Source organism: Malania oleifera, chromosome 13, assembly GCF_029873635.1.
Source record: "Malania oleifera isolate guangnan ecotype guangnan chromosome 13, ASM2987363v1, whole genome shotgun sequence".
NCBI classification, from domain to species: domain Eukaryota; kingdom Viridiplantae; phylum Streptophyta; class Magnoliopsida; order Santalales; family Ximeniaceae; genus Malania; species Malania oleifera.
The window spans coordinates 4,885,730-4,908,578 of record NC_080429.1 but is presented as its reverse complement, the minus strand read 5'-3'; the positions used below and the strand labels follow the sequence as shown (position 1 = coordinate 4,908,578).

At 34.3% G+C, this 22,849-nt stretch overlaps 2 protein-coding genes across 4 annotated transcripts; one reads left to right on the top strand and one right to left on the bottom strand.

Moving 5' to 3' along the window:
* The first annotated feature begins 264 nt into the window (after positions 1–264).
* On the top strand, positions 265–11,473 carry LOC131145408 (cyclic nucleotide-gated ion channel 1). The gene is given in 9 exon segments (XM_058094437.1): positions 265–822; positions 1,159–1,274; positions 2,739–3,303; positions 3,907–4,026; positions 4,029–4,130; positions 5,694–5,974; positions 8,280–8,391; positions 10,134–10,370; positions 10,651–11,473. Coding segments are annotated over 8 exon segments (2,145 nt in total). The 5' UTR covers positions 265–822; positions 1,159–1,245; the 3' UTR covers positions 11,350–11,473.
* A 98-nt stretch (positions 11,474–11,571) lies between these two features.
* LOC131145406 (plastidial pyruvate kinase 4, chloroplastic) lies at positions 11,572–17,551 on the bottom strand. 3 transcript variants are annotated; one of them, XM_058094434.1, is made up of 5 exons: positions 17,181–17,551; positions 16,635–16,677; positions 15,142–15,569; positions 12,782–14,431; positions 11,572–11,912 (listed from the first exon to the last, which is right to left on the bottom strand). In XM_058094434.1, exons 2-5 carry the CDS (start codon positions 16,638–16,640, stop codon positions 11,777–11,779), a joined length of 2,220 nt encoding a protein of 739 aa, XP_057950417.1. In that variant the 5' UTR covers positions 16,641–16,677; positions 17,181–17,551; the 3' UTR covers positions 11,572–11,776. The 3 variants fall into 3 exon arrangements, with proteins under 3 accessions (XP_057950417.1, XP_057950415.1, XP_057950418.1); XM_058094432.1 differs by having other exon boundaries at positions 17,413–17,551; XM_058094435.1 differs by having other exon boundaries at positions 17,381–17,538.
* Between the last annotated feature and the right edge of the window lie 5,298 nt (positions 17,552–22,849).

The window sequence follows — 22,849 nt, the reverse complement described above, 5'->3', positions numbered from 1 at the left end:
AGGCAGTAAGAAAAGTAGAAAGCTGCAACTCTCTTCGAACATTCAAAATCCTCTCGCCCACAAAAGTCACTGCCCTAGAAATCTCCGCGAACTTTCTCACGAACTCGGCCCCACTCTCTCCAAATCACGAGTCTCTCTCTCTCAAGTTAGTTCATGCACTGCGTTGATCAATATCTCCACACCTTTCTCTCGGTACGATTCGTCGTTTCTCCTCATTTAGCATTTTCCACCATAATTTCTATGTGTGATTCTCAGTGTTTCCCTGTTGATTTTCTGTATTGGTGAGGAGAAGGCGTTAAACTATGGTTTTTTTATGAAGTTCGTTTTGGTTTCTGGTTTAGCTGTTCTTTAATCCGATTATTTGGTTTGTTTTGGGGCGATTGATGGTCGTCTGTTAGATGTTCGGCGTATGGAAATCCTTTTGGCATTGATTTTTTGTTGTGCCTCCTTTTTTTTTTTTTTTTCTTTCCTTGCCCTCGTCCTTTGCGCCTCGGTTCTCACCGGTTGCACTTTTCCACCCTTCCCGCCCCTGTCGGGCTTTTGTGGCCTTTCCTCTCTTTTTTTTGAACTCTATTTTTATTATTCATCGTTTATTTTTAAAGAACTCGAAATGGAGGAAGGGACTACCGGTACAAAGTTTCCCAATTCTTAAAGTTTTTTACTTTTTTTTTTAATTTTTGAAAATTTTCTTTTGTTTAACTTCCAGTCTGAGATATTTTTGGTAGTGTACGATGGCACATCTGCAGCCCTGGAGGCTTTTGAAGGAAGCTTTTGAAATAAAGGACTGCACAACGTTATCAATGAGTTAATCTGTTTGTTATGGTATATGATAATTATCATATCAAGTGTACTGTAGCATGTTTTAATATTTAGTCGCTGCACAAAATGTTTGTTTCCCGCAAATTGTCTTGAAGTGATGATTATATGTTTTCATTTTTTTATTCCCTCGAGTGTAAAACCTTTGCAAATCTGTTCTGTTGTTTCTTTCTACTAATATGAGCACAATTACTCTTTCAAATTGTACTGCTTTTACAATTTACTGCCTGTGGCTTTTCCCTTTCCAAATTTTTTCCCGTTTATTGCAATGTGTGCATGGGTTGTGCTTGAAATGGTAGGATAATAGAGATGATCTAATTTGAATTGTTTCCATATTTTCAGGGGTTAATTTGAAACCTTTGGGAAGTTGTCCCAGCAAAGCTTGTGGATGAATAATTACCATTTCTTTTGATTCTTTATACTAAAGCTATGAGTTATCAGCAAGAGAAGTTTGTGAGGTTAGTTTCTTTTAAACGAAACTCAATGCAACAACCACACATACAAGACACGACAACTCTTTGAGTTTAAGTAAAGCCGACAACACATAATATAACAGGACTACATTTAATAATGGTTTTATATCTCTCTTAATGGTATCATTTGTGAATATATTTAGGTTTTCAATAAATGTTAGAGAAGTGTTTTTTTCATTTCGAGAAGCCAAAATGCTGAATGTTCTCATTGGCCTTCAATCTCAACAATCTCAATTATGAAGAAGCCATCATTACTCTTGTTCCCATTACTAGAGTCACTAACCCATTGCTGATAGCAACAACACTACTATATTGTGTTCAAATCATAAGCATTTCTTTTGTTGTATATTTCAATCATCATCTCCACTGTTGAAATTTTGAAACATATTATTCATGAGTCATGATTGTATGCACCAACACAAACACTATTGGTTAGTTTCCATTTATCACTTCTACTTCTCAGGCTGCTGTGAAAAAACTATAAATACTATATTAACACAACAATTAAAACCACCTCCCCTGCTTTTTGGTTTATTATTAACATGGTCAACATTTGGAATGGGCAGCAACAAACATTGTCTAATGTTGTATTCTCAACTATTTATAACAGGAAGGCACAGTTAGGCAGTTTTCAATATTTTTTTTCCCCATATTGTTCCCCCAAGAAAAATCATCCTCCTTTTATAAATTCATAATTAAGATAAAATTTTCAAGTATGGGTCCATAAATTTATAAATTGAAAAATCTACAAATAACTGTACCAATACATGTTTTTGTTTTTACTTCTTCATTTTTGGACACACTTTTCCCTATACGTACCAAAAAATCCTGCCGTGAAGTCTGAACCACTAAAAACTAATCTATCTTGTATGCTGTGGCCAGGGTATTTGAAAGAGTTTTTGTGATTTGGTTTATCAAAATTTACAATTCGTGTTTTTTTTATTTTTGGTTTGGAAAATACTGATATTTTCTTCCCATTTGAGTATAAGCGTAGCATACTTGTTATGTTTTGATTTCATTTAGATTACCATTGTGATGTTTGTATGAACTATGATCTCATCAGACCACTTTGAAGGTGGAATATTGTCCAAGACATTTGAAAGAGCTTCATTTATGTTCTCAATCAAAATTATAATTTTTTTGGTCTTTAAGTTCCAAAATTTACTTCCTGTTTTTGGATGTGATTTTCACACGCTGTCAATTTATTTTATGCTAGTGACTGCCATGGGCTTATTAGATTGTTGATATCTTGTTTTTCTAACCTAATTCTGGATCATTTAAATTGTGATGTGTACTTCATATTTTGTGTAAAACTAGATTTTCTTTGAGGCAGGTGGTATCAATTTGAGTTTTATGCTGTAATTGATGTGTGTGTGTGTATATATAAAAAGGGCAGCCCAGTGTGCAAAGCTCCCGCAGCCTGGCTAAGGATTATTATATTTTGCACAGGTTTCAGGACTGGAGTATGGAGAAAAGCACCGAGGGTCAGTATTCCACGAAAGAAGTATATCCAGGAAAATTCAGAACTGCTATAAATTCAGTTTCAGAAAGGATTCGAAGAAGCTTTTGGCATGGTTCCGAAAGGCTAAAAAATGTTAGAAAATCATTGAAGTTCTGTTCTCTAAGCAGCATTCTAGCATATGCCTCAGGTTCTAGGAAGAAAATTCTTGACCCACAAGGACCATTCCTTCAAAGGTGGAATAAGATATTTGTATTGGCATGTGCAATTGCAGTCTCTTTAGACCCTTTATTTTTTTACATTCCAGTGATTGATAATCAAAATAAGTGCCTTGGGTTGGATCGGAAGTTGGAGATCACAGCTAGTGTGTTGCGTTCTTTCACTGATATCTTTTATATTCTTCATATTATCTTTCAATTTCGTACTGGTTTTATTGCTCCCTCTTCACGAGTATTTGGTAGAGGTGTTTTGGTTGAAGATGCTTGGGCGATAGCAAAGAGATACTTGTCCACCTACTTCCTTATTGACATTCTTGCGGTTCTTCCACTTCCACAGGTAAGGGATTAACCAAAATGTTTTGTTGTTGTTGTTAGATGATCACCCAGGTTATGCATGCATTTGTTGTTGAATGAATATAAGTAATTAATTTTAATAAATAAATGTATATATATACATATATAAATCTACATACACAGTAACTCTTCGGCTACTGTGTACCACTGACTCGACCCGTTCGCACTGACGAGGAGGTGAGGAAGAAATTTTAAAGCAGAACCTATGCACTCTTACCCACAAAAGAAAAGATTTGTGAGCCTATGACAATAAAAGAGAAGGTGAACAATGACACATGACAATCGAATATTGAATGAAAAAGACATGTGGCAAACAAAGGTGAACTACTATTATATTATAGTATTGGTGACATGCGCTTGTTTCCTTCTATTTCCTATATCATGTGGCATGTGCACGCACTCTGCCCATGCATTCCCACATGTTATGAATGGCTATGTATTGGTTTGTGTATTATAATTCTCACCAATTTCTTATGCATAAACTGGGAAAGCAGTCTCCTATTGTTCAAATATAAGCATATCTTTTATTAAATTGACAAGTTTACACACACATTTTATCTTATTTGCGGATTTGTCACTTGTCCAGGTGGTAATTCTAATTATTAAAAACCGCAACATGAAGTTCGGAATCATTGACTACCAAAAGAACGTTGAAATATTTGTTGTTTTCTCCTCTTTCCCAAACGTGTCCCAGGTCCTTCGAGTTTTTATCCTCTGTTAACGATGGTGACAAGAACATCTGGCATACTTACTGAAACAGCATGGGCTGGAGCTGCATTCAATCTATTTCTTTACATGCTTGCAAGTCATGTAAGTTAAAGCATCAGTTGTGCATTTTTATTTTTTGCAGAAAATTATTCAACTGCTGATATGAATTGCTTTAATAGATGATATTTTATCAAATTTATGCTACACATTTGTTAACACAAATTACTTTCTTTGATCTATGTATGTTCAGACTTGTGTGAGTTGCGATTCTGCTTTTCTTGTCATTGCATCTTTAATAATAATTAATTTTCTGTCATAGAATACAAAATGCATCAGCAAGGAGATATAAATAATGTAGAAAGTGAGAATTTATTTTTCACAGATTTTGGTTCATGTGTTGGGTGTCACTACTGTATGGGTCTTGAATCAGATTCATTTAACTCACATAGGTTGGATTTTGGGGATTCTGCCATTCTGGTAATTTTTGATTGTCCACCGAGGTCTGTTTTGTGGGACTTCTTGTTTGTCCCCGATAGAATATGATTTTTGATGCAAGAAAATGAAGATTTTTTAAAATCAATTTCTCCAAATTCCATTACAATTACTAAAAGTCAATATTTAATTGTAAAAGCAATAATGAACTCATAACACTAAAGAGGGAATTGTAAGTGTCACAATATATTGATCATAAACATGAACTCTTTTCAGCCCATTATCTTGTTTTTAATCTAAGAGGTCATTTGGTATCTCTTAAAAATTATGGAAATGACTAGAAATAAAAGCAAAAAATAAAAACCACAAACTAAAAATTGAAACTAGCAACCTGCGTGGTTATTATTTTCCAAAACTAAAACAAATTGAAATTCAAATTGAACTATGTTCATTTTGCACTTGAATCAAATAACAATTAGAAAGTAGTATTAAAATAGTAATAAAAAATAATATAAATTAGAAAATATTATAAGAAAAAAAAAAAAGTACTTATGATAATTTTTTAAATTATTATAATTTTAAACTATCATTTTAGTGCTTGAGAACTATCCTATGGTATATGACAATTAAAAAATTGGTAAAAGTAGTTTTTTGAATGACTTGTTTTTTTTTTTCCCAATTTTTTTTTATAAATTCTGTATATTTTTATTTTAATTATATTTTAAATTCTCATGGATATTTTATTTTACTTTTAATTAAAAAATTTGTATAATATGAATGATTTAATCCACAAGTCAATTATGGATATTAAATCTAAAAGACAAACTACTGAAAACCATAAAATTTGGTTATCAATTTTTACAAAAACTGACAAAACTAGATTTTATGAAAATTGACAAAAGAAACAAGACTAGCAACACAAACAAATGCGTTCTCTTACCCTGTTTCTTACTGCACAACAATGAAAACAAAAAATAGAAAACAGAAATGATACCAAATAGTCCTTAAGTTTGTTTTGCTTCCCATATATTTCTAGATTCTAATAATCTATGATTTTTTTGTCATTTGAGAGCCAATTCCATTTCCATCTTCAATTCTTTCCTATTTCATTTCTTTTCTTTACTTGTTATATCTGGATCAAATTTGGTAGACACATTGCAAGTTATGAACCCAGGCACGTGTGCCCACAGATTGCATATCTTTCTAATCTTCGGTGAACTGCTGGTCATTTAGGTCCTTGGAGCCTTTTGGTACTTGTTTTCAATCGAAAGAGAAACTACTTGCTGGAAAGATGCATGTGGAAATCATCCTGGATGTGATCGTCATACTTTGTATTGTGGTGACAGAATCGTGAACAATACATTCCTAAATGTTTCGTGCCCCATTGAAAATGAGGATCCAAATGTCTTTGATTTTGGAATATTTCTTGATGCCCTTCAGTCTGGTGTTGTGGAATCAAAAGATTTTCCACAGAAGTTCTTTTTCTGTTTTTGGTGGGGCCTGCAGAATTTGAGGTTAGTTCATCTTTTTTTTTTCTTCTTGATTTATTTTGGAGCAGAATTAATTAATGTTTTTTGTCTGTGACTTTGACTACATTATTAATCCTCTTCAGTAGAGTTCCATTGCTAGTCAGTACATATCCACTGCTATGCCCTTCATCAGAGTGATAACAAAGTTGAATGGTTGGCAAATCTGTTTATGGCCTTGATGTGTGGATTTGTGTGTGTGTGTGTGTGTGTGTGTGTTTTGTTGGTTTGTACATGTGTAGTAATGTATATTAGTCCAGCTGCCTGGGTAGCTTGAACTCAACCTAGTTTTGCCTGTAATTAAGCTTGAAAAAGGGTTTTCAAGACATGGGAACGGGTTTATCTCAACCCAACCCTAAGTATGCTGGGTTTGCCCTGAGGCCTCAACAAACTGACCCAACCCAAGCCTGAGGATGTAATCAATGTACATTGTGTGTAATTTAACTAGACATCCCACAGATTGGTTGAAGTACTCGAATGGTGATTTTTTTTTTAATATTTTCTATTTTACATACCACCTTCACACTTCACACTTAATATAAAATAGACTTATTAGTTTGACTGCCCTTACAAAGTTAAAAAATTGGCTTGGTTAGTGTTTGCTTTTAAGTACAAAAATATTTATTGTTTCCAGTTGTCGAGATGGTTTTAGTACTTCTTTACCAAACTTGAGTGACTGACGGTTATCTTAAGGATTTGTTAGATTATCGCTTCTCCTAAAAACTTAAGTTGCTAGGTTGTGGGGCACCAATGTATAACAAGCTTTAGTACTCCATCTCATGTGCAGCCCAATTGATTGTGGAGAGATAAACATGATAAATAAGGTAATAAGATAATCTTTAATCACCACAGAATAAACATGGGCAACAAGAATACAACCTAGGACCTGCTGTGAACCATACTTTGATATTATGATACCATGTTATGTTGCCACTTTATCTAAAAGCTTATGCTGTAAAGTTTTGGGCCAACAATTTATATCAAGCTTTATCAGAATCTATGTTGGAATGCTTAACTGATGGTTAAACATAGGTGATCCTACTAGAACTTATGGAGTCAAGTCAACTTATAGGTAGCAATCTAAGGGCTCGTTTGGTTCGTGGCTTAGAAAAAATTCCCATGGAATTTCATTCCTAGGAATAGGATGCTTGCCTTATGGGAATATTTTTATTTGGTTCACGTTGTAAGATTCTTAGGAATGTACACAAGATTCTCATGTCAATATTTGGTTCAACATGGGAATATTGACAGGTATTTTAAGAAGATGACCATTGTATTTTTGAATGTGTATAACTATTATTTTAAAATTTTATAAGACAATAATAATATTACTTTTATTTAATAAATTGCAAATTTCAATTGAAATGTTAATTGTCATAAATTTTTACACTTTTAATAGACATTTTAAAGATAATTTATAGCTTTAATTAACATTTTTATATTTTTTTTAGTTAAAGATAATTAATATGTATATACTAATTAAAAATTTTTACTTTTATTTTATTAATAATTTATGATTTTAAATATAATTTTAGAGGGTTGTCATATCATATTATAAGGGCATTGTTAAAAATCCAAAACAGTGTGGGCAATTTTGTGCAAAAAGTAGGATTTCCATAGGAATGGGATTCTTATGAAACTTACCCATGGGGGGAGGTGGGAATAAGATGTCCATGTTTCATGGGAATCCTTTAATTCCTAAGAATGTGAATATTCATGCTACATTAGATTTCCATGCTCAAACAAACATGGGTATGAGATGCCCTGCACATGACATTTCCAGGAATCTTGAAAGATGCCATGAACCATATGCCCCTTAGGTAATTTATCCTTATTATTTTTGTGTTGTGTGTGCAGGAGTCTGTGTGCACCTTCAAATATGCCATTGCAGAAATAAACTTTTTTAATCAAAACAATTTGTTGATTTTATCAATTTTTCAATAACCAAAATAATATATAGTAAGAAATCTTAAGAAATCACTTGTACTGTTTTCTTAAGAAACATGCTACTTGGATGACTAATTTCTCTCTTGTTTGGTGTTGGTTGTTGAGCAAGCATATGTTCTGTATCAATGATCAATGAGAGGAAAGAAAAATGCATAATTATGACTGTTAATCTGTTTTTGTGGTATGGCATACTAAATCTTTGTTGTCTTTATTTTTAGCTAAACCGTATAATTTTTCCATCCTATTATGTGGCATCTCTTTATGTTTCTAATGAAACAGCTTTGACAGTTTTTGCATTGTTGTTCCATAACTAGCATGTGATGTAATACTTATTCCATTTTTGCAGTTCGCTTGGTCAAAACCTGAAAACGAGTACCTTTGTCTGGGAAATTTGCTTTGCAGTTTTCATTTCCATTGCTGGTTTAGTATTATTTTCATTTCTTATCGGGAACATGCAGGTTGGTACTGAACAGCTCAACTTTATTTTGATCATGTGTGCGAGCATGAGACATGGTATTTAAATAGTGCATGGAGCATATCTAGCACCTGCTTATTATTGGAACTAAATCTATGGCCATGCTGATGAGACCTTTGAGGCTAATAATAAGCCTCATTTCCATTTGCTGTAACTGGATTTTAGAGAAAATGTTTTCTCAAATATCCCATTAATACTTTACTTGCAATGCAGGAAAATTTGACATGGCTTTGATAACTAATTTTATAATTTTTAAAATTTTTAAAATGAAGGAAAATGGATTGAGGCTGGGCCCTCAGCTCTATGTTAGGGGTGTTGTTCCCAAACTTGAAGGTCATAGGTTCAAGCCATTGAAACAACTCTCTAAATGCATAGGTAAGGCTGCCTAGCCTTCCAGAGGCCCTAATGCAGCATGAGTCATGTGCATTGAATGTGTTTTCCTCTTTTTCTTTTACAGAAAATGCCTTCCTTTAATATTGCTAGTTATTGTCTGTGTACACAATTAAATCTTCTTTTTTTTTTTTCTTTTTTGAAAGGTATTTCTGAAATATGGCAGTTGTTCTGTTGTACGATGTTAGCAAGATTGCATGGTGGTAAAAAAAAATGGGAAGATTTGAATGAATAAAATCATTATGCTCTTCCCTTTTCCCTCTAGAGGAAACAATTTTCCAGGAATTTCTGGAAAAATGGTAATTGGGCAGTTATTGAATTGGGAACAGACATGTTTAGATGCTAAAAGTAGTGGAAGATTTGAATATTTTTACCTATTGTTATTTTTTTGTGGGAGGAACTAAAGGGTACATGTGAAAGGGCTAGAAAAACACGAAGAAAGTTTCCCTTCATTCATTACTAGATATATGTCACACATCAAAGATGTGCATCTTAGGTTTGTGGGTCTTTTTTGTTAGTGGGGAGAAGTTTTGCAATAACTGAGTCAAAGTAGGAATGTGGGAAACATGATTGAGTGGCAAGATTAGTGGAGGCTTTTTAGATGGAGTAAAATTGCTATAGAACCTATTTATTATGGCACGTTCACATGTGGTTGTGAAAAAGGACAACAGTTTTATTTTTCATTTTCAGTTTTTTTATAAAACTTTATAAATGTCTATTGTCTTTCAGTATTCCAACATTTGTATAGGAAAGTTGAAAAACATGTTTTTTAACTGTTTTCCATTTTTCTATACAAAATTTGGAAAACTAAGAAAAAAAAGGATGACATTTTTGTAATTCTTTAAAAACTGAAAATGAAAAATAAGAAACATTATTGTCAGCTGAACATGCCCTTAGCTTTATCATATAGATTATTATTATTATTATTATTATTAGCTGTTGTCAGGATGCGGATTTATCACATAAATAGATTATTATTAGTAGTAGTTAGTAGGAGCAGCAGCAACAGTAGCTGTTGCTGGGATGCTGCTTTGCAAGCATCAGGCTGAATAAGCAACTCTCCAGCATTGGTAATCTTAATGTTTTTTCCTTTCAAACAAATGGATCACATTGATCTGTTGATGGCCAAGAAAAATGATTAGTAGGTCTACTCTGCATCTGTTTCAGATGATAACAGTATCGAGCTGGTGTTGGGGATTAAAATGTTTTGTTAGGCTGAATGATGTGATCAACATTAGGCCTTAGGATGTGCATTTATATCTTTTCTAAGACAAACTAACTTGTGGTTAACATCTATTCCATAATTTTAACAAACTAAATTTTTTGGTGCAACAGACATATCTGCAGTCCACAACAACACGGTTAGAGGAGATGAGACTGAAAAGGCAAGACGCGGAACAGTGGATGTCCCATCGTTTGCTCCCTGAGAATCTGAGGGAGCGAATTAGGCGGTATGAACAATACAGATGGCAAGAGACCCGAGGTGTTGATGAAGAAAACCTAATTCATAACCTTCCCAAGGATCTCAGAAGGGACATAAAGCGTCATCTCTGTCTGGCTTTGCTCATGAGAGTGAGTTTGTGAAGTGCCGTCTCTGTTTGTGCATTTATTTATTTATGTATTTATTTATTTTGAGGAGGCAGTTTTAGTTTTTTTTTAAAGAAAAAGCTTATTTGTTAGACTTTGGCACAAAATGAGTAGTTCTTAAATTTTTATTTTTTTTGGGAACATCTTAACTAAAACTGATAGTTGCACAGAAAATTTCTAACTTAAAACATGCATCTTTGATGGTAATTGTATGCTAGATTAGTGTCTTTTAAAAAAAAAAAATTATCCTTGAATGATTTTTCAGGTTCCCATCTTTGAAAAAATGGATGATCAACTGTTGGATGCAATGTGTGACGGTCTCAAGCCGGTGCTATATACAGAAGACAGCTTCATTGCTCGGGAGGGTGACCCAGTTGATGAGATGCTATTTGTGATGCGAGGCAAGCTATTGACAGTGACCACAAATGGTGGAAGAACTGGGTTCTTCAACTCTGATTATCTCAAAGCGGGAGACTTCTGTGGAGAAGAACTTCTCACATGGGCGCTTGATCCCCACTCCTCATCCAACCTTCCAATCTCAACGAGAACTGTCCAAGCCCTAACAGAAGTTGAAGCTTTCGCTCTAAAGGCCGATGACCTCAAGTTTGTGGCCTCCCAGTTCCGACGCCTCCACAGCAAGCAGCTCCGCCACACTTTCAGGTTCTACTCGCAGCAATGGAGGACGTGGGCGGCTTGTTTCATACAGGCTGCCTGGCGCCGGTATACTAGGAAGAAGTTGGAGGAGTCACTTCGGGAAGAGGAGGATAGGTTGCACAATGCATTGGCCAAGGGGGCTGGAAGCTCCCCAAGTTTGGGAGCCACCATTTATGCATCCCGATTCGCTGCCAATGCACTTCGTGCTTTGCGGCGTACTGGTGCTAAGAAGGCAAGATTGCCAGAGAGATTACCACCAATGTTGCTTCAGAAACCAGCAGAACCTGATTTTACTGCGGAGGAAAAATAGGCATCCCAGTTTTACATGTTTGTAAAATGTGAATTTTTAAGGACTCAAAATGCAGCAGTTGCTTGCGTGTATGAGATTTTGTGTACAGCATGTTCTATATGTGAAATCCATATTTTTTTCCTTCTGGTTTTTGGGTTTTCTCCCAGAAAAAGGGTTTGTGAGACGCCATGTGCCTCGTACATTTTCCCTCTAGACTGAAGTAAAAATTACAAAATAAAGAACAATATTATGAACAATAAGCTTGTTGAATTAAGTACACAATATTTACAGAGCTCCAGTTACCAAACCTAAGTTTTTAAAATGTCATATTATTTACATTGGGTAAACATGTCTCCCTATGCATACAAATACAGGGAAAATTGAGTTGATTGAAGATTAACAAAATTTACTAAAAATTATCCAAGGGGAACAGCAACCAGCCAACTTGCTAGAAGAGGTGGCTGGATAGTACAAGAGGCTTCAGTTCTGCTTTCATTTTCGTGGAGCTGCTGTGTAGGATTGTATCCAGAGTCGAAACAGCTTCAAGGATATTTTTCCCTTTGTTCAACATGATGCAACTTGCCCTGCCAAATCAAAATAGTGCACCCAATTAATCATCAGCATTTTGGATCTGTATGTGCAAGGAGAAAATGAATTGATGGGGGTGGAAAATGGAAATAAGAGAAGTGTTTTCTGTCATTGTTTAATTAAAACAACTAATGGTGGGGATTTAAATCTTGAGCTACTGATGCAGGACCACTGGGTGGATGCTTAAGCTAAAAGTTTATTGTCATTGAAAGCGTTTATAGAATGCTTTGGGGCAGAAGAAAACAGCTCCCACCTCCCCGGAAGTGAGTTTTATCAGTCGTTTGGTTTAGGAAATCTTTGAGGATTACAAGAATGTGACCTCAACAGTCTCGTTTAGAACTTGAAGAAAATAATAGGGAGAAGGAAAGGAATGCACTTTTTCAATAACCGGGTGAGAAACATTTACATATCATTAACAATTCATCTCTCTTTTAATAGTATTCGATATAGAGAGAAAATACAATGAAAAATAAATTTCTTTCCTATTTCCTTCCTTTTCTTCAAACAAAATCCTTGATCCGGAGCCAAAATCTTTGATGTCCATGTTTGGTTCCTCCCGGGAATCCTACATGGCTGGCATTCCTTGGGATCCATTGGGCTATCCATTCTAGGATTGTACTGAGAATCCATTATGCCAACAAAACACGGTCATCTATTCTCTGGGTAATATATTTCCAAATATAGAATTCTCACGTATGCAATTCATTGAAGCAAATACCTAGTTAATATCATTTCTAGGGTTAATTTTTAAAATTCGGCCACATTAATGATGATCGAACCGTCATCATGATTGTTTAGTTAACTTCGACAAAAGATTAAAACTTCACCCATCACTAATTAAAAAAGCAAGGGTTTAGACACTTGCCTCTTTCCACTAGCCACATCTGTAATCTCAGCTCTAGTAGGAACACCTGACTTGACTAACGATTCCAGAACCTGAGTCGCCCAGATGACTGGTATATGGGCAGCACCACATATGGATAGAATTTGTTCCTGCATATCTGCCAGGCTTTCCCATCCACACTCAACTGCAAGATCTCCTCTGGCAATCATTACTCCCAAAGGATTTGGAGATTTCATTGCCTCCAGCAGCATGAGAGGCAATTTCTCAAACCCACCTTTTGTTTCGATCTTCAAGACAATCCCCAAGTTTTGAAGCTTCCGCTTCTCCAATTCTCGGCAAACCACAACAATATCACGAATATCTCGCACAAATGAAACACCCACCATGTCAGCATGCGCAGCGACAAACTCAAGATCCATAATATCCTTCGAAGTAAGGCCTTCAAACCTAATATTGCTGGAAGGAATGTTTATAGATTTCTCCGAGCCAAGTTTGGTACCTTTCAAACCTGCATGAGTAATCGAAACTATAATTTCTGAGATACTAGTTCCTTGTATTACTCCCCAAATCTTCCCATCATCGAACGCAATAGGTTCTCCCGGCTTGACTGAGTCAAAAAGATAGCCAGAAGAACAAGTTACCCTATGAGCACCAACTGCAGGTGGATTCTGTTCGTCTTGCTCAGTACATCCATCTCGTGAAATGATCAGCAAATCTCCAACTCTCAATCTGAGGAACCGCTCAACAGGAGGGACATCCACAACTTGTCCAACTAAGAACTTTTTTTTCTTTCTCTTAACATACAATTCTGTGGCTGACTGAACATAAGCAGTTTTACCACACTCAGCCAAGAACCCAGCGCCAGATAAAGCATGAAATCTCTTAGAAATCTTTAATGTCCTTTGTTTTCCTCTAGCATCAAAGAATCTAACTATGTCACCAAAATCAAGCTCATTGAAAAACTCATTCCCATCTATGGACAGAACTGCATCAAAGGATAAATGAGAAGGAGGGGGCCCTGCTCCTTTTTGAGATAGCCAAATTTGAGCAGGGTAGATCAAATCTCCAGTGGCATTCTTCTTGGGAGATATTTTCATCACACATGGACCAGCCTTCAAGTTGCCAGTACGGAGCTTTGGTCCAGCTAAGTCCATGATAATTCGACATGGTTTCTCCAGCATCTGAGAGTTTTGTTTAATCCTAGTAATTACCTCACTCCATACACATCGGTTTCCATGTGCACAATTGATCCGAAAGATGGTAGTCCCTCGCTTGAGAAGATCAGTTATAAGTGTATCACTTTCAACAGCTTCTTGGCCCAACGTAACCATGATATGAGTAGTTCTATCATCTCTAAGTGAGCCTAACAATGATTGCTTGTTGGAAGATGCCTTCTTCCTCATTTTATCTATAGTGAACTCCCCCTGTATTTGCTTGTTCAAACTTTTTTGAGGACAAGCTCCTTCAGCAACATTCTCTAGGCTGTTTGGGGTGTTAAATTTCAAGCTTTCCAACATCTGGATGCCAGCAGTAAGACTTGCAAAGACATATAGATTAATTGTCTCCAAATTCAGAAGACCGACAGAAGAAAGATCTTCTTTAAGTTGTTCGACATCAAGGCACTTCAATGCCAGATAATGTATTAAATTTGTTGCACTCACCAAGTAATTTCTGCTGACACGGAAACATCATGCATTAGTCATTTCTTACAGAAGTAAAAAGATTCAAAGAAGTTACAGTAAAGCTGGATTCCTGCCCTGAATATTAAAATTTTGCCATCATCAGCATCCTATAATTATAGACCCCACTAGGTTTCGTGCTTTTTCAAAAACTTTATATGATTTGCCAAAGAAAATACTTGATTAATAGCAATGCAGATACACATGGGCTGTCAGCACATGATATCAAATATATGGATCACCTATTGTATGGACCAGAGACTAAAGAACCACAGCATATAAAACATTGTTTGAAACTTCATGTGGATAACAATCTGAGGAAAAAATAGCAAGGTAATAAAATTCATTATTAGGTACCAGAATTAATATATGTGACTTTGACCATTACACAACAATGAGATGGATCAAAAGAAATCTACAAGGAGACACATAAATAACACAGAGATGAAGTGCCTTAATGATTCTTCACAGCACCACTGGATTGTAGGATATGGTAGAATGGCTGGTACTCATGTAGTCATGTTTCAAGTCAAAACTTTTGCTAATACATACAACAACAATGAGAACAAAAACACAAGTGACTTGATAATACAACAACAAAAACATTTGCTAATACATAGGCAGAAAAAAAAATAAAAAATAAAAACACAAGTGACTTCCAATCAAATAAGCAAACTGGATGACAACAGGTAACAACCATACCTGTGACAAAGCTTTAGTCGGGAAGCATTCCACTGTTCCAGTGCTAATACATGCAAGTGAACAGCCTTTAGCTTGTCAAGAAGATTTCCTTGGTTGCTCAGATGCTCACGGTTTTGAGAGAAGTATGATTCTGGGAGCAGAATGGAATCAACTTCCACATTTGGATCTACAGAACTCTCATTATTCTCCAAAGCCATAGAAACTTCATCATTAGAGCAATCTAGCGAACCGCTTCCAAGTTTATCACTTCCATTTGGAATAGCAAAGAGAAAAATCTTTGATCTCATGCATCCCTTTTTCCCCGCAAGAGATTGAACAATTTCATACCTAAAAACTGGCTGTTTTACATGAAATCTACATTGCATATGGGTGAACTTCTCACTTAGGTTAAAGGAAGTCAAATCTGAGAAGTTAGCTATTTGAATGGCCTGCAAAAAATGTAAAGACATGTATTAAGACTATACTATCTGAAAGCTGCTTGAAGAGAAATTAAGTACTCAAGCAATTTTAAACAGTTGACACAAAAAAAAGTTAAGATGTTATAGTATTACAATACACACTACCATTCAAGCACAACTGCAATAGACAACTAGTGCATCTGAGGAAATCAACAAAAAGGAAGACCATCATATGCACCAAAAGCAATGAAACAGTGCCATAAATTAGGCTGGTATTTGTGCATCCATAAACAGAACTCATTAGATCACTACCATCCAATTGCCATCTGCTCTCCAAATGGTTCATGTGGGTTTTGTCTAGAACTGATCTTCCTAAATTACACAAACAACTAAGAGATCTAATCCACCCAAAATTATATACAGGGTGGATTCATTAACACCAGTATATTACACCATTCCGAAATTTTATCCATATTTCATCTTTTACAAAACTAACCATTAGATCTAATAATCTATTCATGCTCATCATGCCTGTCAATTTTCAAGCCAATACAATATATTTAATAGGTCCATCAACAAACTACTGTTTTTAACTAGATTTAATGTAATTAATAAAAAAAAAATACTCAAGTTCAAAAACTTGAAACTTTTCCTATATGATCTACATTGGAAGAATTAAATCTAATCCTTGATTTAATGAAATATAAGCTGTACAAAAAGATAAAATGGCGTACAATTAAAAATTAAAATTTTATCAATGGATCCCTCCTTACAACACACATATTGTATATGAAATCCTCCGACCTTTGAAATGGTGTAGCACAAGCCTTGCCAAAAAGGAGCAAAAAATTCAGATTGGATGCCAATTTTAATGTTCCCATTATCAAATAAGATAACCTGCACGAATATTTACAGCAGGCAGAGGCCTGGTCCAATCTTTGAGGAGGTAAATCCCCTTAATGGTCACTTGGAATATATATATTCAGAGAAAAAGCATTAAACCGTACAACTGATATGTGTATAGACAAAAAGCTTAATCAAATAATTGTGAAGAGTTCTATGGCCAGTTATTGCACAAGAAAAGACCACACTCACCATCATCTATTGGTTGATGTTCAGCAACATATAAAGTATGGACCTGCAAGAACCCGCATAGCAGCAATTAGCATGGTTTCAATAGCTTGCAAATAATTGAAAGAGTAAAAATACATAAAGGATCAAGGAAGAGTCAAAGATACAAAGAAAATTTTAAACCCACACATAGATCAGAGCGAGGTTGATTATTAACACATATTTAAAAGGAATGCACCAAGGTCATCTTGAGACATTTTTTAAGCTTATAGTTTAACACAGATACAGCTAATTTCTGGAGACGCAATAAGATAAGAATATTTCTTGTGCAATTTCTCCCAATCTATAGATCACAAAATAAATCATAATTTTCTAATTTCACCAAGCTTTTGCTCCTTTTGGTTGCTGAGGACTGTGAGAAATGAATGAAAACTACATAAAAATGTGAATCCTAAGCCCCATGTAACTTATATCACCCTCTCCCCCAAGCAAAGGAACAAGGCCAACTTTCTTTCATTTTCCCGCATTTTCTTACAATACAAACATTACCGCAAACTTAGTTCCACTTACAAAGAATTCCGGGACCCAGATGGGGTTAAGATCAAAATCATATATGGTATAGCTCAGCTTCTTTAGTCACAGCAATCAATCCAATTCAACGGAGGTCATAGAAATTTCACGAATTCATGCACAAACTCAAAAAATCCTCATAAGTTTACACAAACCCATCAAATTCAAAACATAAACAGAGAGAGAGAGAGAACGGATACCCTAAGAAAGTCTGCTGAGAAGATTGATATACCTTTGGATGAGAGAAGGTTGAAGCTGCGAGAGAGAGAGACAGGAGCTTCGCGAGGACCCAGAAGAAATCTGAAGCGTGTGGGGGGAGTGTGGAGGGCGTGCGCCAGATTCTCCCAGGATTCAATATTCGTAACAACATTAAAATATATATATATATATATATATATATATATTTATAATACTTATCATTTAAAATAAATATTTATATTTTAAAAAATATATTATTTAACATATTTGTTAAAAAATATTTAAACCATAATTTGATAATAATTTATTGAAATTCATTTTCTAAAAAAAATAACTCAAGTTTAAATTTAAATTTGAGTTAAAAAAATTAAACAAGCAAACTAAATGATATTTAACTCAACAAGTTTAGACATTTATATTTAATTAAATCATAAATTAAGTTGTTTTTAATCTTAAATGACAAAGACTTGTTTGATGAACTCATGAATTTACTCAATAAGTAATTAAGTTCCTAAATTTGTTTGTCCTTAAGATAGAAATACTAACTTCTTAAAAAGATAATTTATAAACTCAAATTAAAATTTTTATTTCAAATTCACATTGTCCTTTTAATATTTTTAAAAACTATTTTCCTTCAATTTATAAGTCCGTATTTTTATTTATCTTTAAATTTTTTTGTAGCGGCAAGATACAAATCAAAATATCATATCAACAATTGCATATGAACTAACTTGCTTGTTTATATAAATTAATGACTGTTTTATATATTACTTTTCCATAATATATAAATAGTTTTTTGAATATTATATTTTGATCATTTACATAATTTTTTAAAGTAAATTATCATTGTTTCAGAAAAACTTAATTAATCAAAGAATAATTCATATCAGAAGGACTCGCTTAAAAGTTTGATCCCACCAAAAATCGAACTGAAGACATTAAAATTGATGATTATCGATTCACATTTTTGGTAATTCAATAAAGAAAAAAGTTACTAAAATAAGTAATTATACAAATGCAAGAGAATTATTCACAAAGTTAATATTTTATTTTTATTTTAAATTCCAGGATATAAACTTTAAAATTATATGCTTTCCCAAACTTAGATGAAAAATACTTCCCTAAGAAACTTATTAAGCTAAGTATTAATGAAAGAAAACAATTTTCTTCTTATTGCTCTTTTAATCCTCTTAACCTTTTTTTTTTTTTTTTTCAGTGTGAAGCTATTTTTTATTTTCAATATAATTCTTAATTAATGGCAGGTTGATTGATAGCTAAAAGATAAATTATACACATTTTAGAAAAGTCATAAATGATATATATTTTTTTATTCTCGTGAAACTCCTGCCATCTACGAGCCCTTCAGATCCCCTGATACAACAACAAATTCACGGAGCGGCAACCTTCCCCCAGATGCACCTTCCATGTTAATTCAGATGCGATTACGATTGGATTGATTGCGTCTTTAGTTTGATGGTAACTTGCCAGTAGTTTCCTCTTCTTTTATTTTTTTGGGTTTGGTGGGTCTGCTGAAAAGTTCAGTTGACCTATAAGTCAATAACTACACAGCTCATCTCACGTATCCTCTTCAAGGTTTTAACAAAGAGGATAATAATGTGAAAGCACAATGGTAAAATTGAATTCTCTCGGCAAGAACAAATTGAGCACCGAGAAAAATCCCATGATGACACGAAAACCTTCCACCACATCCAAAGCAGCACACTGGATCATCCATCACCACGTGTATTTTAATATTATTTATTTTAAAAAAAATATGCATCTTAGAATAAATTATGTATTTACATTTAATTAGACCATTCATTCATATTTTTTATTAAATTTATAAGATTGATTATGTGAGCCTATTTTAAAATTAGGAGTGTACCTATTTAATATATATACATCTTATTTATTCAGTTCATGGAAGATGAAATGTCATTTTATATGTATAAAGAGATTCTTAAGGCATTAACACTATAGACCAATTTCTTCACATCATTCTTATTATGTCATCATTCTTTCAAGTTTAGAGAGTCTGACAAGTAAAGAAATGTATTTTTTTGTGGAGTTTTGGACTCCTCCGTTTGTGTAGAATTGGAGAGTCATACGATTCAATTCGGGTTGTTATATTCTGACAGAGACAAGTCTTGAGGAATTCTACTACATTAGTTCGTGGGTTAAGCCAAAAACCGTAGAGGGTTTGAATCTCCTTAAAAAGGGCAAGATAACCGCGTCTCAGCCTATTTGTGAATCGTGTTTATATTTGTATTTAAGTTTTGTGGTTTTTATTTTATTTTATTTTCGAACAATTTTAAGGAGATTCAATATGTAGAGCCTATAGTTGAGAAACCGAATTAAAATATTGGAGATCTCAGCAAGCCTTTTTGATTTAAAGGAGCCCACTTCAAGAGATGTAAAGGTAAGATACTCTTTTACCTTAGTCTCCTCAAAGTTGCTTGTGTTCTCATCGAGAATGAAAAAAAAAAAAAAGAAATCGATACTGAAAACATGAATGAAGATGAGTTGGCCAATCACCACGAAAATTGGAACAATACGAAAAAGATGAGTATAGATGTTGATATTACATTTTAAATTGTCTACCTGATCATTTTTATGATTATTATGATACTACTTACTCCTCCGCAAAGAAAATTTAGAAGACTTTATAGAATAAGCATGACATCGAGTAGGTAAAAGGCTTAGATGCAATTATGCAATAAAATAATAATATCAATAACGGTGATACCATAAAAGTAAATTTAATTGCTTTTGAACATAATAATTTGCCTAAATGTCTTTTTCCTAAAAATCCTCAATTAAAGCCTAGGAAGAGAAATATGAAAAATAATAGCAGATCTCACGAAATGAATAGGGGCAACCCTTATCAAAAGAATTTGAATTAATTAAGAACCCCCCTTACAATCAAAACAAAAAAAAAACAATAAATGTTTGTTATGTTTGTGGCAAAAGTAGACATATTGCTCGAATTTGCAAATTTCGAAAATGTGGACCTATTCCTTAATCTAATATAGTTGAGGAACCATTTGTGCTGATAATCACTAATATAGACATGGTCCATAATATTTAGGGGTGGTGGGAAGACTCAGGTACTGATAGGCATGTTTATTGTGATTAATTTTGGTTCAAGGTGTATACTTCTTTCAAGGAACCAAAAATTATTATACTTAGAGATTCACGTATTATTATTAGCCTCTATGTGGATGACTTACTCATTGGTTCAAAATTGCATGTCATAAAATAAAACAAAACTATTCTAAAAAAAAATATTTTGAGATGAAAGATTTAAGTGAGGCTAATGTTATTTTAGGCATGAAAATTATGAGACCATGTGATGACATATTTCTTGATTAGAAGCATTACATTGGAAATTTTTGGAATAAATATGACTATGATAAGTGCAAGCATGTTACTACTCCTTTTGATTCAAGTAATCACTTATTTTCTGTTGAAAATGAAAACGGAGTAGTTAATCAAAAGGAATATAAAAACATTATTGGTAGCTTGAGATATGCAACTGATTTAACTAGACCTAACATTACATATGCAATAGGAATACTTCGTAGATTTTCAAGCAAGTCGAGTATAGAACATTGGAGTGCTTTTGAACGTGTAATGAAATATTTAGTTGGTACAAAAAATTATGCCTTATTTTTTACTAAGTATCCTATTGTAGTTGAAGATTTTTGTGTTGCTTATTGGAATACTTTTTCAAGTGATTCTCTCTCTACCACTGGTTATATTTTTACTTTAGATGGAGATACTATTTGCTAAAAATTTAAAAAACAAATAATAATTGCTAACTCAACTATGAAAGCTGAGCTTATTGCTTTAGCATCAGCTAGTGAGGAAGTAAGTTGGTTGAGATATATGTTATCTGAAATTTCTATTTTGGAAAAAAATCAATACTATCTATCATAATTAATTGTGATAACGATAAATCTAGACCCATAAGAAGAAAATACAATATTGTGAGATCATATTTTAGTAATGACATAATTAATGTGAATTATATAAAATCTTTTGAAAATCTTGCGGATTCATTAACTAAGGTCTTAGAAAGAGAACGAGTCTAGAATACATCGAGGGGGATGAGATTAAAGCCTGTAAAATCATGAACCACACATGAGGATACTTGACCCAAGGACCAGAGAACATGTAATTGGGTTTAATGGGAAGAATGAATCATATGGTGGTCCTAAGAAATGTACTATTATTTTTAAACTCATTTATATGGTGCAAGTATATTTATCCTGTGACGGAGGAGGTTGAGTTAAAAAAAAAAAACTGCTCTTAATGACAATATGTATCTCTTATGAGTGAGGTGTTAGACTTACAGGAGCACTTTTGACAGATTTCACCTATGTGAGCATGAAAGTGGGGTCGCTCTATATAAGAATTGGGCTTATTCTCAAATATGCTTGTCACGCCCGTACCCGCAGGTGGGTCCCGGGGGTGAATTTAGTAACCAAACATGTCTCTGTATCAATTTAAACATAAATGATATAATACAAATAAGAGGGTCCTACCCCGTGGGGCACACGGTTGCCCTATACATACACATATCAATCCATACTCATTAGATACGCAGCGGAATACGATCTTTTATACATAAACAAGATCATACCAGGGTCTATACAAACTAGGACATACATTCCCATAATTACAACACATATCCCAGGTGTCTACAAAACTATCCTGACAACCTGGATACCAAAACTCGTACCTAAAAGGTACTAGTAGTAGCTACGACACCCCTTGCTTCTGGATGCTAGGATGCTACTAACCGCTACTTGAAGGCCCTGAAAATATTGTACGTACATTTGGGGTGAGACAACTCTCAGTAAGGAAGAAAACAGTTTATATCAGTGTGTGGCATACCAGTGTCATTTTGCGTACTTCATAACACTATACATACGATACAGTTTCATACAGTTCCAGTATTTTCACAAAACCATTCCAGTTCATACGATACCCAACATACATACATACATACATACAAACATTCGGTCCGTATTGTCACACTAGTACGCAACTACACAAGGTCATCCTGTCTCACAGTGATTACATTGCTACATACGCAATTACGCTACAATGCCCGAGGCCCAAAGTGATTACATTGCTCCATAAGCAACTACACAAGGTCACCTAGTCTCACAGCGATTACATTACCACACGTGCAACTACGAAGCGACGACCCAGGCCCAATAGTGATTACATTGCTACACACGCAACTACACAAGGTCACCCAGTCTCACCACGATTACATTGCCACATGTTCAACTACGCTGCGACGACTCAGGCCCAATAGTGAATCCATTGCTTCATACGATGTAGCATATAGCTCACACCACTTCAGTGACCAACCAGAATTAGACTGGTGATATTTCACACCCTCAGATATAGAGCCGGACACTCTTGCCTACGATAGTTAACCGATCCATGGCACAGTG

Bases quoted from the DNA above. Each gene is read 5' to 3' on its own strand.
- LOC131145406 (XM_058094434.1), bottom strand. The intron at 14,432-15,141 runs GTATGGTTGTTA...CCGTGTCAGCAG, and splicing joins CGACTAAAGCTTTGTCACAG to AAATTACTTGGTGAGTGCAA. The intron at 11,913-12,781 runs GCAAGTGTCTAA...TTGATTTGGCAG, and splicing joins GATGTGGCTAGTGGAAAGAG to GGCAAGTTGCATCATGTTGA.